Source organism: Leptodactylus fuscus, chromosome 2 (assembly GCF_031893055.1).
Source record: "Leptodactylus fuscus isolate aLepFus1 chromosome 2, aLepFus1.hap2, whole genome shotgun sequence".
Lineage (NCBI taxonomy): Eukaryota > Metazoa > Chordata > Amphibia > Anura > Leptodactylidae > Leptodactylus > Leptodactylus fuscus.
Window position 1 is genome coordinate 283,987,137 of NC_134266.1, and position 14,116 is coordinate 284,001,252.

The 14,116-nt window shown below is 44.5% G+C and overlaps 1 protein-coding gene across 1 annotated transcript; it reads left to right on the forward strand.

Moving 5' to 3' along the window:
• Window positions 1-865: 865 nt before the first annotated feature.
• On the forward strand, window positions 866-13,668 carry LOC142196243 (ecto-ADP-ribosyltransferase 3-like). Its single transcript, XM_075266454.1, has 6 exons — window positions 866-973; window positions 1,370-1,423; window positions 2,321-2,392; window positions 10,982-11,678; window positions 11,876-11,917; window positions 13,571-13,668. The coding sequence occupies exons 3-6, from the start codon at window positions 2,333-2,335 to the stop codon at window positions 13,666-13,668; spliced, it is 897 nt and encodes a 298-aa protein (XP_075122555.1). The 5' UTR covers window positions 866-973; window positions 1,370-1,423; window positions 2,321-2,332.
• Window positions 13,669-14,116: the final 448 nt, after the last annotated feature.

Below are 14,116 nucleotides of genomic sequence, written 5' to 3' on the forward strand. Positions count from 1 at the left end.
AAAGGCCACAGATTTCTCCTCATTTCCTCCACTTTTCTGGCATGATTGGTGACTTCCATCTATGGCAGGTCCATGGACAGCTGAGAGGATGCGATCTATGTCTGATAAGACTAGAGAGGTTCTCCTGTCTGTAGATAAGACCTGGCTACATCTTATAGTCATTGCATCCTCTGCAGAAGATATCAGGACTGGACAGAAATCTCCTCCAATGTCTGAAAAATAATCCACAAGTGAAGCAAAAAGAAAACACAAAAATTATAAGACCGAAGTAAAGAGCAAGTAAAAGCCGGTGTATGACTGCGGCCGCACATCCAGACCTGAGAGATTGAGTAATTGATGGTTGTTATAAGGAAGGGTTGGAGCCTCCGCTGTGCTGCGCAGAGGCTCCCGGCTCGCTCTGTGTCCAGCGCCAGTATGGCTGCTGTTTCCGGTGCAGGGTAGGGTGGAGGCCTCCACTGGAGTTTGCTGGAGGTTCCGGTTATCCCCAGGACTTCCGGGGTCAGGGGATCAGCGGTGTGCCTGAGGTTATTTAGGCCTCATTCTGCTCCTGGACCACCGCTAGTTATTCGTTTTCCGCGCATCAGCTGCCTCACGATACCTCCCTGTCTGTCTCTTGTCTCCTGTCCCTGCTATTCCTGTACCTTCTGCACGTGTATTACCCAGCTTGCTTTACAGACCTTCTCTCTGTGATCCCGATTTGGCACCTTCCTGACCTCCAGAGTATGACCTCTTGGCTTTCTCCTGACATCCCTGTTTGTATCCTGATTTGGCTATTCCGCTGACCTCCTGTGTATGACCCGGCTCTCCTGGCTTTGCTTCAGCCTCTTCCCTCTGCTAGCACGTGACCTCCAGTTAACAACTCGGCTTGCCTGACTACGAACTTGCTTCCTTGGCTTCTGCGTGTTTTCCTTGGATTACCTTCCTACACTCCTGCCATCCTGAACCATCCTGCCCTTCCGGACTTCACTCCAAGGTTAGTGTCTGGGTACTTCTGGGTCTTCCTACTTGGGGTTCACTGGGTGTGTTTCGCTCCCTGAGCAGTTGCGGATCTAGGCCACGGACTTTTACCAAGTCCAACTCCACCATCAGGAGGTCTAGTGAAGAACTCCGGGGCCTGTTCCGCTCCAGATAAGGGAGCGTAGCACACCCAGAACTGTTTTTGCCTCAGCGCTTGGGGATTCTAGTTGCCCTAAACCTGACGGAGTTGTTTGTTGCATCAGGTTCCTAACAGTTGTTCTCCGGCCGCTGCTTCTTGTTTTCTGCTCTTAGTGTAAATGTCCCAGGTGACAGGTTGTGTGATTACAGTGCCAGCTGGAACACCGGGGGCAGATTAGATAGCACCAGTAAGAACGCTCATTGTTATTACCAGCAGCCAAAGGGAGAAGAATCAGGAGACATCGGGCACCAGCCCCCAGGACCAGGGGTAAGTGGAGGAGCTACCAGCAGAGTCTTCATCCTCTGCAGCCCCCAGGACCAGGGGTAAGTGAAGGAAATACCAGTAAAATCTTCATCCTCTGCAGCCCCAGGACCAGGGGTAAGTGGAGGAACTACCAGCAGAGTCTTTATCCTCAGCAGCCCCCAGGTCCAGGGGTAAGAGGAGGAACTACCAGCAGAGTCTTCATTCTCTGCAGCCCCCAGGACAAGGGGTAAGTGGAGGAACTACCAGCAGAGTCTTCATCCTCTGCAGCCCCCAGGACAAGGGGTAAGTGGAGGAACTACCAGCAGAGTCTTCATCCTCTGCAGCCCCCAGGACCAGGGGTAAGTGGAGGAACTACCAGCAGAGTCTTCATCCTCTGCAGCCCCAGGACCAGGGGTAAGTGGAGGAACTACCAGCAGAGTCTTCATCCTTTGCAGCCCCAGGACCAGGGGTAAGTGGAGGAGCTACCAGCAGAGTCTTTATCCTCTGCAGCCCCCAGGACCAGGGGTAAGTGGAGGAACTACCAGCATAGTCTTCATCCTCTGCAGCCCCCAGGACCAGGGGTAAGTGGAGGAACTACCAGCAGAGTCTTCATCCTCTGCAGCCCCAGTACCAGGGGTAAGTGGAGGAACTACCAGCAGAGTCTTCATACTCTGCAGCCCCCAGGACCAGGGGTAAGTGGAGGAACTACCAGCAGAGTCTTCATCCTCTCCAGCCCCCAGGACAAGGGGTAAGTGGAGGAACTACCAGCAGAGTCTTCATCCTCTGCAGCCCCTCAGTCCTGTGTCTCTTACTCTCTGCAGCGCTGACTCTTTTCCTTTTCTTCTGTTTCTCTTTCATCCTCTTATCTTATTTTTGCAGTTCCTTCCCATAATTCTGAAGGATTTCTTGTGTTTCTTGTAGGATCATTCAGTAATGGCTGGTTCCCGGCTGCTTATCTTCTGTCTTGGGCTGTGTCTTGTGACATTTGTGCAGGTATATACTACTATCACTATTATCACTACTAATCCTGACCTCATGTCTTGTGCAGAGTCTTTGGTTATTGTTAGAAGCAGAACAACAAATCTCATTTTACAACCCCAGGAAAGTGATTGAGATTATATTTCTTCTCATCTACGCGCTGCGGAATAAAATGCTGCAAAAACCCCTCAAATTTAGTGACAAAAATGTTCTTTTCCTTGAGCCCCAAAGCAGCAGATGAAAGGGTTAAACAATCCTTCTTTCCCTGCTAGAGATAAGATCCCAGAACTAGTCTCAGTAAGACATAATAATAATAATAGTAAATATCAATTATTAATTTTGTTTATTTATAAAGCAGCATTAATTGCATGGTGATGTACATTATTATATTAATTCCATGGTGCTCTGTACATTATTATATTAATTCCATGGTGCTTTACATTATTAGACTAACTAGCATCTGCGGGTTTGCGGTGGCACTGAGCCGGTAATATTTAGGCATGCGCCATTGGCTTGGACCCGCCCTGCGCCGCCATGTCCACCCCTGCGTGCCCCCGCCACATATGCTCCTCACCTGGCCCTGCGGCCTCTCTATCTAACGCCTTCCAGCTTTGCAAGGCTGTACATTATTATATTAATCCCATGGTGCTCTGTACATTATTATATTAATCCCATGACGCTCTGTACATTATTATATTACTCCTTTGGTGCTGTACATTATTATATTAATCCCATGGTGCTCTGTACATTATTATATTAATCCCATGGTGCTCTGTACATTATTATATTAATCCCATGGTGCTCTGTACATTATTATATTAATCCCATGGTGCTCTGTACATTATTATATTAATCCCATGGTGCTCTGTACATTATTATATTAATCCCATGCTGTTCTGTACATTATTATATTAATCCCATGGTGCTCTGTACATTATTATATTAATCCCATGGTGCTCTGTACATTATTATTTTAATTATATGGTGCTCTGGACATTATTATATTAATTCCATAGTGCTCTGTATGTTATTGTATTAATCTCATGATGCTGTACACTATTATATTAATCCCATAATGCTCTGTACATTATTATATTAATTCCATGGTGCTTTACATTATTAGACTAACTAGCATCTGTGGATTTGCGGTGGCACTGAGCCGGTAATATTTAGGCATGCACCATTGGCTTGGACCAGCCCTGCGCCGCCACGTCCACCCCTGTGTGCCCCCGCCACATATGCTCCTCGCCTGGCCCTGCGGCCTCTCTATCTTAACGGCTTCCAGCTTTGCAAGGCTCCCAGCTGTCCTAGCAACGTGACGGCAGCCCTAGAGCTTACTGCGGGTGGGGGTGATGAGAAGGAACATGGCGGTGTTCGGACACAGGGATACCCAAGATGTATGTGTTTCACAGTATTTAATCTGTTTTCAATGTGTTCTAGGGAAAGGGGTGGTGATTTGAATTTTTTTTTTTTTTTTTGAAGTTTTTCTTTTTGTAAATTTTTTGGTAAATTTTGTTTGTGCATTTCTGACACCCCCTAGGGGTCTTGAACCCCAGGGTGTGTGATGAGTAATGTAATGCATTATAATGCATTGCATAATACCAGCGCTTCTATTGCAGGCTACGTAGCATAGGCTGCAATAGAAGTGAAAGACTGACAGGCCAGGGAGCTTGTGCAAGGCTCCCGGCTGTCATAGCAACGTGACGCCGGCCCCGGAGCTTACTCCGGCTGCCAGCGATGGGAAGGAACATGCCAGCGCCCACGGAGGAAATGGCACCTTGGTCAGCTTTGACTGAGGCGCCGGAAGGGTTAATGTCAACGATCGGTGCGGCCACCGACCGGGGATATTACCGCGGGTTGGCTACTGTGTAAAACAGTAGACACCTGCCGGCTATGGCGGCCGCCCGGCTACCATAGTCAAACACCCGGCATGCGCCGTACTACTATGGCAGATGTCGGGAAGGGGTTAACTGAGCATGAAGTTTGGTGATGTATTGTTGTGTGTGGAGGAGTAATTGAGGGACAGGCAAGTAAGGTACAGTAGGCAGACAGTAGCAAGCGTAAAGTAGCAGGTGTGTGTGGAAAGCGTAGAGCGGAGGAGAGAGCACAGAAGTAGGAAGCTTGGATGTGCAGCCGGTCTCCCCATGCAAGTCTGGTTTGGTGAACTTACCAGTGTCCTTGGTTGTGTCAAGAGCTCTAGAAGCTGGAGGGTCGGGATGGCGGCAGAGTAGTAAGTTGACTGCGGTGTCGGGGACTCAGGCGGGCTGGTGAGTAGTTCGGGTGCTGCGGCCTAGGCTATAGCCGCAAACCCGTGGCATTCCGAAGACGTTGTGTATGTGGGCAATAGCGCATGCTCCTGCAAATACAGTATACTTGCTGTGGGTGGCTGGGCAGAGTTGCGGATCCAGATTGCGCTGGTATTTGGCAAATATGCCGGGTGAGGACTGTGGAAGAGGTAGGCCTGGAGTAACGTTAACGTGAGCGGGCAAGTGTGAAAGTATATGTAAATGTTATTGCCTGGGTTTAGGGGCTAGTCCTGAGGCGGCAAGGGAGTTTGTGGCTTGCTATGCTAAGTAGTGTGTGGGATTGCAGAATTGCTGCTATGAGTTCTGGTTTTGTGGGCCTCCTGGCAAGAACGTATGTCCGTGATTATGACTTTCAATCCTGCCCAAGAACTATATTTGTGCAAAATTTGACGCAAATCGGTTGAGCATTTTTTGCGTGATTGAAGAACAAACATCCAAATACACAAACCCACAAACATCCAAGCACACAATCTTTCACCTTTATAATATTAGTAGGATTCAATGGTGCTGGACATTATTATATTAATCTCACGGTGCTCTGTACATTATTATATTAATCTCATGGTGCTGAACATTATTATATTACTCCCATGGTTTTCTGTACATTACTATATTAATCCCATGGTGCTGTACATTATTATATTAATCCCATGGTGCTCTGTACAATATTATATTAATCCCATGGTACTCTGTACATTATTATATTAATCCCATGGTGCTGAACATTATTATATTACTCCCATGGTTTTCTGTACATTATTATATTAATCCCATGGTGCTGTACATTATTATATTAACCCCATGGTGCTGTACATTATTATATTAATCCCATGGTGCTCTGTACAATATTATATTAATCCCATGGTGCTGTACCTTATTATAATAATCCCATGGTGCTGTACATTATTATATTAATCCCATGGTGCTGTACATTATTATATTAATCCCATGGCGCTCTGTACATTATTATATTAATCCCATAGCGCTCTGTACATTATTATATTAATCCCATGGCGCTCTGTACATTATTATATTAATACGATGGTGCGCTGTACATTATTATATTAATCCCATGGTGCTCTGTACATTATTATATTAATCCCATGGTGCTGAACATTATTATATTACTCCCATGGTTTTCTGTACATTATTATATTAATCCCATGGTGCTGTACATTATTATATTAACCCCATGGTGCTGTACATTATTATATTAATCCCATGGTGCTGTACATTATTATACAGTATTAATCCCATGGTGCTGTACATTATTAAATTAATCCCATGGTGCTGTACATTATTATATTAATCCCATGGCGCTCTGTACATTATTATATTAATCCGATGTCGCTCTGTACATTATTATATTAACTCCATGGTGCTCTGTACATTATTATATTAATCCCATGGTGCTCTGTACATTATTATATTAATCCCATGGTGCTGTACATTATTATACAGTATTAATCCCATGGTGCTGTACATTATTAAATTAATCCCATGGTGCTGTACATTATTATATTAATCCCATGGTGCTCTGTACATTATTCTATTAATCCCATGGTGCTGTACATTATTATACAGTATTAATCCCATGGTGCTGTACATTATTAAATTAATCCCATGGTGCTCTGTACATTATTATATTAATCCCATGGTGCTGTACATTATTATATTAATCCCATGGTGCTGTACATTATTATATTAATCCCATGGTGCTCTGTACATTATTATATTAATCCCATGGTGCTGCACATTATTATATTAATCCCATGGTGCTGCACATTATTATATTAATCCCATGGTGCTGCACATTATTATATTAATTCCATGGTGCTCTGTACATTATTATATTAATTCCATGGTGCTCTGTACATTATTATATTAATCCCATGGTGCTGTACATTATTATATTAATTCCATGGTGCTCTGTACATTATTATATTAATCCCATGGTGCTGTACATTATTATATTAATTCCATGGTGCTCTGTACATTATTATATTAATCCCATGGTGCTGCACATTATTATATTAATCCCATGGTGCTGTACATTATTATATTAATTCCATGGTGCTCTGTACCTTATTATATTAATTCCATGGTGCTCTGTACATTATTACATTAATCCCACGGCGCTTTATATATTAATCCCATGGCGCTCTGTACATTATTAGATTAATCCCATGGCGCTTTATATATTAATCCCATGGTGCTCTGTACATTATTATATTAATCCCATGGTGCTCTGTACATTATTATATTAATCCCATGGTGCTCTGTACATTATTATATTACTCCCATGGTGCTGTACATTATTATATTAATCCCATGGTGCTCTGTACATTATTATATTAATCCCATGGTGCTCTGTACATTATTATATTAATCCCATGGTGCTCTGTACATTATTATATTAATCCCATGGCGCTTTGTATATTATTATATTAATCCCATGGTGCTGTTCATTATTATATATTAAATTTGAGGGTTTAAATATGGTACACAAAATATACAAACAATTATAACAATGATCGATTGGCACAGTGGGATAGAGGGCCCTGCCCACAAGCGTTTGCAGTCTATGAAGGGAGAGGCATAGAGACAGAAGTTGAGAGGAGACTGTACAGATGGGGATGTGGTGACAGTGTTATTGGAGGTTGTAGGCCTTCCTGAATAGGGGAGTCTTCAGGGCCTTCTTGAAGCCTGTGATTGTGGGAGTCAGTCTTATGTGTCTTGATAAGGAGTTCCAGAGTATGGGGGATGCACGGGAGAAATCTTTAACACAGTTGTGTGAGGAGCGAATGAAAGCAGAGTAGGAGGTCATTGGAGGATCTGAGGTTACGTGTGGGCAGGTAGCGGAAGATAAGGTCAGAGATATATGGAGGGGACAGGTGTGGATGAGGTCAGAGATATATGGAGAGGACAAGTGTGGATGAGGTCAGAGATATATGGAGAGGACAGGTGTGGATGAGGTCAGAGATATATGGAGAGGACAGGTGTGGATGAGGTCAGAGATATATGGAGAGGACAGGTGTGGATGAGGTCAGAGATATATGGAGAGGACAGGTGAGGATGAGGTCAGAGATATATGGAGGGGCAGGTGAGGATGAGGTCAGAGATATATGGGGAGGACAGGTGAGGTTGAAGTCAGAGATGTATGGAGGGGCAGGTGAGGATGAGGTCAGAGATATATGGAGAGGACAGGTGAGGTCAGAGATATATGGAGAGGAAACGTGAGGATGAGGTCAGAGATATATGGAGGGGGCAGGTGTGGATGAGGTCAGAGATATATGGAGAGGACAGGTGTGGATGAAGTCAGAGATATATGGAGAGGACAGGTGAGGTTGAGGTCAGAGATATATGGAGAGGACAAGTGTGGATGAGGTCAGAGATATATGGAGAGGACAGGTGTGGATGAGGTCAGAGATATATGGAGAGGACAAGTGTGGATGAGGTCAGAGATATATGGAGAGGACAGGTGTGGATGAAGTCAGAGATATATGGAGAGGACAGGTGTGGATGAAGTCAGAGATATATGGAGAGGACAGGTGTGGATGAAGTCAGAGATATATGGAGAGGACAGGTGAGGATGAGGTCAGAGATATATGGAGGGGCAGGTGAGGATGAGGTCAGAGATATATGGGGAGGACAGGTGAGGTTGAAGTCAGAGATGTATGGAGGGGCAGGTGAGGATGAGGTCAGAGATATATGGAGAGGGCAGTTGTGGATGAGGTCAGAGATATATGGAGAGGAAACGTGAGGATGAGGTCAGAGATATATGGAGGGGGCAGGTGTGGATGAGGTCAGAGATATATGGAGGGGACAGGTGTGGATGAGGTCAGAGATATATGGAGAGGACAGGTGTGGATGAGGTCAGAGATATATGGAGAGGGCAGGTGTGGATGAGGTCAGAGATATATGGAGAGGACAAGTGTGGATGAGGTCAGAGATATATGGAGAGGACAGGTGTGGATGAAGTCAGAGATATATGGAGAGGACAGGTGAGGTTGAGGTCAGAGATATATGGAGAGGACAAGTGTGGATGAGGTCAGAGATATATGGAGAGGACAGGTGTGGATGAGGTCAGAGATATATGGAGAGGACAAGTGTGGATGAGGTCAGAGATATATGGAGAGGACAGGTGTGGATGAAGTCAGAGATATATGGAGAGGACAAGTGTGGATGAGGTCAGAGATATATGGAGAGGACAGGTGTGGATGAAGCCAGAGATATATGGAGAGGACAGGTGTGGATGAAGTCAGAGATATATGGAGAGGACAGGTGTGGATGAAGTCAGAGATATATGGAGAGGACAGGTGTGGATAAAGTCAGAGATATATGGAGAGGACAGGTGAGGATGAGGTCAGAGATATATGGAGGGGCAGGTGAGGATGAGGTCAGAGATATATGGGGAGGACAGGTGAGGTTGAAGTCAGATGTATGGAGGGGCAGGTGAGGATGAGGTCAGAGATATATGGAGAGGAAACGTGAGGATGAGGTCAGAGATATATGGAGGGGGCAGGTGTGGATGAGGTCAGAGATATATGGAGAGGACAGGTGAGGTTGAAGTCAGATGTATGGAGGGGCAGGTGAGGATGAGGTCAGATATATATGGAGAGGGCAGGTGTGGATGAGGTCAGAGATATATGGAGAGGAAACGTGAGGATGAGGTCAGAGATATATGGAGGGGGCAGGTGTGGATGAGGTCAGAGATATATGGAGGGGACAGGTGTGGATGAGGTCAGAGATATATGGAGGGGACAGGTGTGGATGAGGTCAGAGATATATGGAGAGGACAGGTGTGGATGAGGTCAGATATATGGAGAGGACAGGTGTGGATGAGGTCAGAGATATATGGAGAGGACAGGTGAGGTTGAAGTCAGAGATATATGGAGAGGACAGGTGAGGTTATAGATATATGGAGGGGGCAGGTGTGGATTAGGTCAGAGATGTATGGAGGGGCAGGTGAGGATGAGGTCAGAGATATATGGAGGGGACAGGTGAGGTTATAGATATATGGAGGGGCAGGTGAGGATGAGGTCAGAGATATATGGAGAGGACAGGTGAGGTTGAGGTCAGAGATATATGGAGGGGACAAGTGAGGTTATAGATATATGGAGGGGCAGGTGAGGATGAGGTCAGAGATATATGGAGAGGACAGGTGAGGTTGAGGTCAGAGATATATGGAGGGGGCAGGTGAGGATGAGGGCAGAGATATATGGAGGGGACAGGTGAGGATGAGGGCAGAGATATATGGAGGGGACAGGTGAGGATGGCCTTGTATGTCAGTGATAGTAACTTGAACTCTGTTCGTTGGGCAACAGGTAACCAGTGAAGGGATTTGTAGAGGGGAGCCGCCGATGAAGAACATGGGGGCCAAGTGAGGTAAACAAGCAGCAAAGTATAAGGTGGCCTGGAGGGGGGGTGAGAGTATTCGCTGGGAGGCCTTGGAGAATTGTGTTGTAGTAATCTAAGTGGGATTTTATGAGGGCATGGACAAGCATCTTAGCAGTTTCTGAGGTGAGGAAGGAGTGGATTTGATGAATGTTCTTGAGTTGGAGGTGGCAGGAGGTGTTGAGAGTTTGAACATGCAACTTGAAGGATAGGTCAGAGTCCAAGGTAATCCCAAGGCAATGAACCTGTGCGACACGGGTGAGCGTGAGTCCGTTAACTTTGATAGATGGGTCAGGTAGAGAGGCCGTATGAGTTGGGGAGATTATGAACTCTGTTTTTTGAATTTTGAGTTTGAGAAAGCGGGAGGAAAGGAGGCTACGGACGCTAAACAATCAGACTCTGAGCAACTAACTAAACCAGTAGGTTATCCTAAATATACATGTGGCTTACTTCCAGCCACATGAACAAAATAAGCTCAATATTGTCTCACTGGACTCAGGGTTACAGGACAGAACCAGACACCTCCTTTCACCTCATCGAACTGCACCGCAAATTGGGGATGACATTTGCTAGAATCCCATCCACTTTGCTGTAACTGTAAAATGCCACGTCAATTCCGTCGTGGGAAGACCGCTGAGTTTCCACCAACTGGGGCTCCGGCCTTAGACTGTCTAGTCCAAGATTGCACTTTTAGACTTTTTGACCCAAGTAGAACCCTTGGGGTCATCTTCAGGCCTCCTAACTAATATAATCCAAAGTGGGGAACTGCTGCAGCCTGTGTTTTGGCCTCAGAGTCCTATGATGGGCAGGAATAGTGTTACACACATATACAAACATCAGACTATTGACTTATGGAAGGTTTATTTACAGATGATACAAATTCTATCATTGGTTGTCACAGGTGTTCTGTGTTGCACAATATAAGATGGACATGTCTGAAGACATATTTGATGATCAATATGTTGGATGCACCGACCAAATGGAAGCAATAGCTCCGGAAATACTGAAAAAGGAAAGAATGGCCAGATTTGATGTTGATGTTGCTTGGAATATGGGGACAGAATTATGGCAAAAAAGAAAACCCTTTCTAGGACGTCTTCCTGATGGTTTTACGGATGAACACGGCATAGCGATATTAATTTATACTTCTCCGGATATCCCTTTAAGCCAATATCTGTATCACGATATAAAGAACTATGTCCATGATCCCAAGTCTTTCAGCTTCCATGCATTACATTTCTATCTTACCAGAGCTCTGACTCTGCTTCAGCCCGGATGTGATGGAAAACCCAAGTCCGTGTATTGGCCTCTCAGAAATATTCAGATTGGGCCGCCATCTCAGGAAACAGTAAGATTCACATATATTACTATAGCAACATCCATCTTATGGAAGACAAGAAATCGGACTGCATTGTTCCACATTGACACATGTTTCGGGGTGGAATTACTGAATTTTTCTCACGACCCATCATATAAGGAAGTTCTGATTCCGATGAATGAAGTGTTTCAGGTCACCAGCTACAACACGGAAGAGAACAAGATCACCCTGCAGAGCACCAATAGGATGTGCAGTTATTACAACTGTGCCTACCTGGGGGGTAAGACATAGAAGGCTTAGATAAAACATTGTACCATTCCCAATGCAGCCGATGATGTCAGTAAGTTAGGGGGAACTCACCCAGGTCACTGTCTGATTCCCAGTCCCTCTTAACGTGTACATAAGCTTAGCCTATAGCCCCGGCCTCATATGCCGCACATGGTGACGATGAATTCACAGTTTATTTTCTTCTTTCAGGGGAAAAAAGAGAAAACTGCACCACCGTCCCCCTATTATCAGGTGAGGAACCGATAACTTCTGCTTATTCCTTGTAAGGTTGTGTTCACGTGGTGCAGACCTATTGTACGGTTATGCTGTATTGGTGTCTTTCCTTTGTCATCTTTCTAGTAGTAAATAAGATTGTAGGTTGACAATGTAGATGCAAAAATCTCCCCCTGTAAGGAATCCTAATCTTGTCTGCCATCCCTGTGTCCATTAACCCCTGCCGCTGAACTCGTTCCTAACGCTGTGCCCATGATTGTTCCGGTACCTCAGCAGCTCGCTGGGATGCCATATAATGAGCGTGTTGTTGGCGTTGATGATCCGTCTGTTCCGGTGTTTCGGCAGCTGTGAAGTTGGTCTGCTGCTGAAATCATTCCTCACGCTGTGCCCGTGATTGTTCCGGTATCTCAGCAGCTCGCTGGGATGCCATATAATGAGTGTGTTGTTGGCGTCGATGATCCCCCTCAGCTGCACTTGAGGAGAACTCTGTGACTTCTGGATCCCTTCATAGCTCTCGTTGTTTTCGACAAATTAGATTTTCTTAGATTAGATTCCAGGCATGTTTAAAGTTGGCAAACTGCCAATTTGGATTAAAGGAGTTTGCCCATGTCAATGTGTCAGCATTGCCTGGATCAGATCAGATAATATGCAAATGCATGAACACAAAGAACTGAGGGTTAGTGTGTGTTAACACAGAGAGATAACAGCCCTGGCTTTCTCAGAAGCTGAGATAAGAGCAGTGTAATATAGTATGTGAATAGAAATTCATATCAGTCGTGAAGCCATGTCATTTACCTGGATAAATAGTAGCCTATATTTTAGTCGAGGTTACAGTCTGTGTGCCAAATTTCACTCAAATCCGTTCAGCCGTTTTTGCATAATTTACTAAAACAAACAAACATCCAAACACACAAACTTTCAGATTTATAAAATTAGTAGGATTACACAAAATTTATCCGGCTTGCAAAAAATAGAATAAAGTGATTAAAAATTGGATATATCCCAAAATACTTCCAGTGACAACTTCAGCTCATCTCACAAAAGTTAATCCCCCACACAAATCTGTGGCCTAAGTTCCCCCTCCTAGAAGGACCTGCCATAGAAGTCCATGTCCAACCCTTTAGTGATGGTTCCGGTTATAAGCTCAATGAGACCCTCATGTGAAGCCAGTGGCTTCTTGGTGATGGGCGGTGAGCACCTAGAACAAGATGTCTGCCCATTGCAAGGTCTGTTAAATGGTCGTCCAGTCAATCACCTTCCAAAAAGTGAGACACAGCTTTGTTTTTTGGAATTTGGTTACTTGTCTGTAAATTGATTCTTGTTTATCTATCACATGTAGAATGGAGATGACAAACCTTGGAAGATTCTTCTGTGAGTATTCACAAGGTTCGCCTTCCCATGACATATTGTACCAAACTTGTGCTATTATTATACTTGAGCTAATATAATAAATGGAGGCCCCGGGAGGTGCAGAAACATAATAAACAGTCACACTCACCTTCTCACAGGGATGCTTGTGTCGTCCAGTGCTTCTTCTAGGTTGTCCTCCTTACTCTTCTGGCCTCTTACAACCTCCTGCGTGACATTAGTAGCCCCCGGGGACCTCTGAGGCCGGTGATTGGGGTTTGCCGACTTCATAACATTATGTTTTAATTAAAGTATTTTTTCTAGATTCAGCTATTATGAAGTTCAGAAAAGCGGTGACTGTGCCCCTACTGGTCGCTATGAGTATCGCAGTCATGTCTACTCTACAGTTTCCAAAGATCTGAAGGCTCGGATGGTCATCAAACCTCATGGATCTATCAGAAAGTGTATGAAGAAATATCTGTGACTGTCCGCCATATATATCATCATATCACAGCGTTTCACCACATAGCGGCAGAGCTGACAGTGTAAACAGAAATAACCTGTGGTGACTATATACTATATACTCATCTACCTGACATGGAGCTTTATCTCTACACGTACAACATATTTAGTTGGTATCAGCTTCTGTTGTAATATTCTATATATCATATATCTATGTTATATATATTATATGCACCACTGAATCCTAGATTTCGGACTTCTCACTGTTGAGATGATGTTTTGCAGAAAGTGTAAAATTTCCCTGTACTGAAGAACACGCTATCCTTCCATGTTGTTGTCTTTTTTTTTTTTTTTTTTAATGTACATTGTGAGCCCCACATAGAGCTCACAATGTACATTTTTCCTATC

What these genes read in the sequence shown, in the direction of transcription:
- LOC142196243 (XM_075266454.1), top strand. Translation starts at nt 2,333, where the DNA reads ATGGCTGGTTCCCGGCTGCTTATCTTCTGTCTTGGGCTGTGTCTTGTG. An exon ending in GTCTTGTGACATTTGTGCAG is followed by an intron (nt 2,393 to 10,981) that starts GTATATACTACT and finishes TGGTTGTCACAG; the next exon opens with GTGTTCTGTGTTGCACAATA. An exon ending in CACCGTCCCCCTATTATCAG is followed by an intron (nt 11,918 to 13,570) that starts GTGAGGAACCGA and finishes TATTTTTTCTAG; the next exon opens with ATTCAGCTATTATGAAGTTC.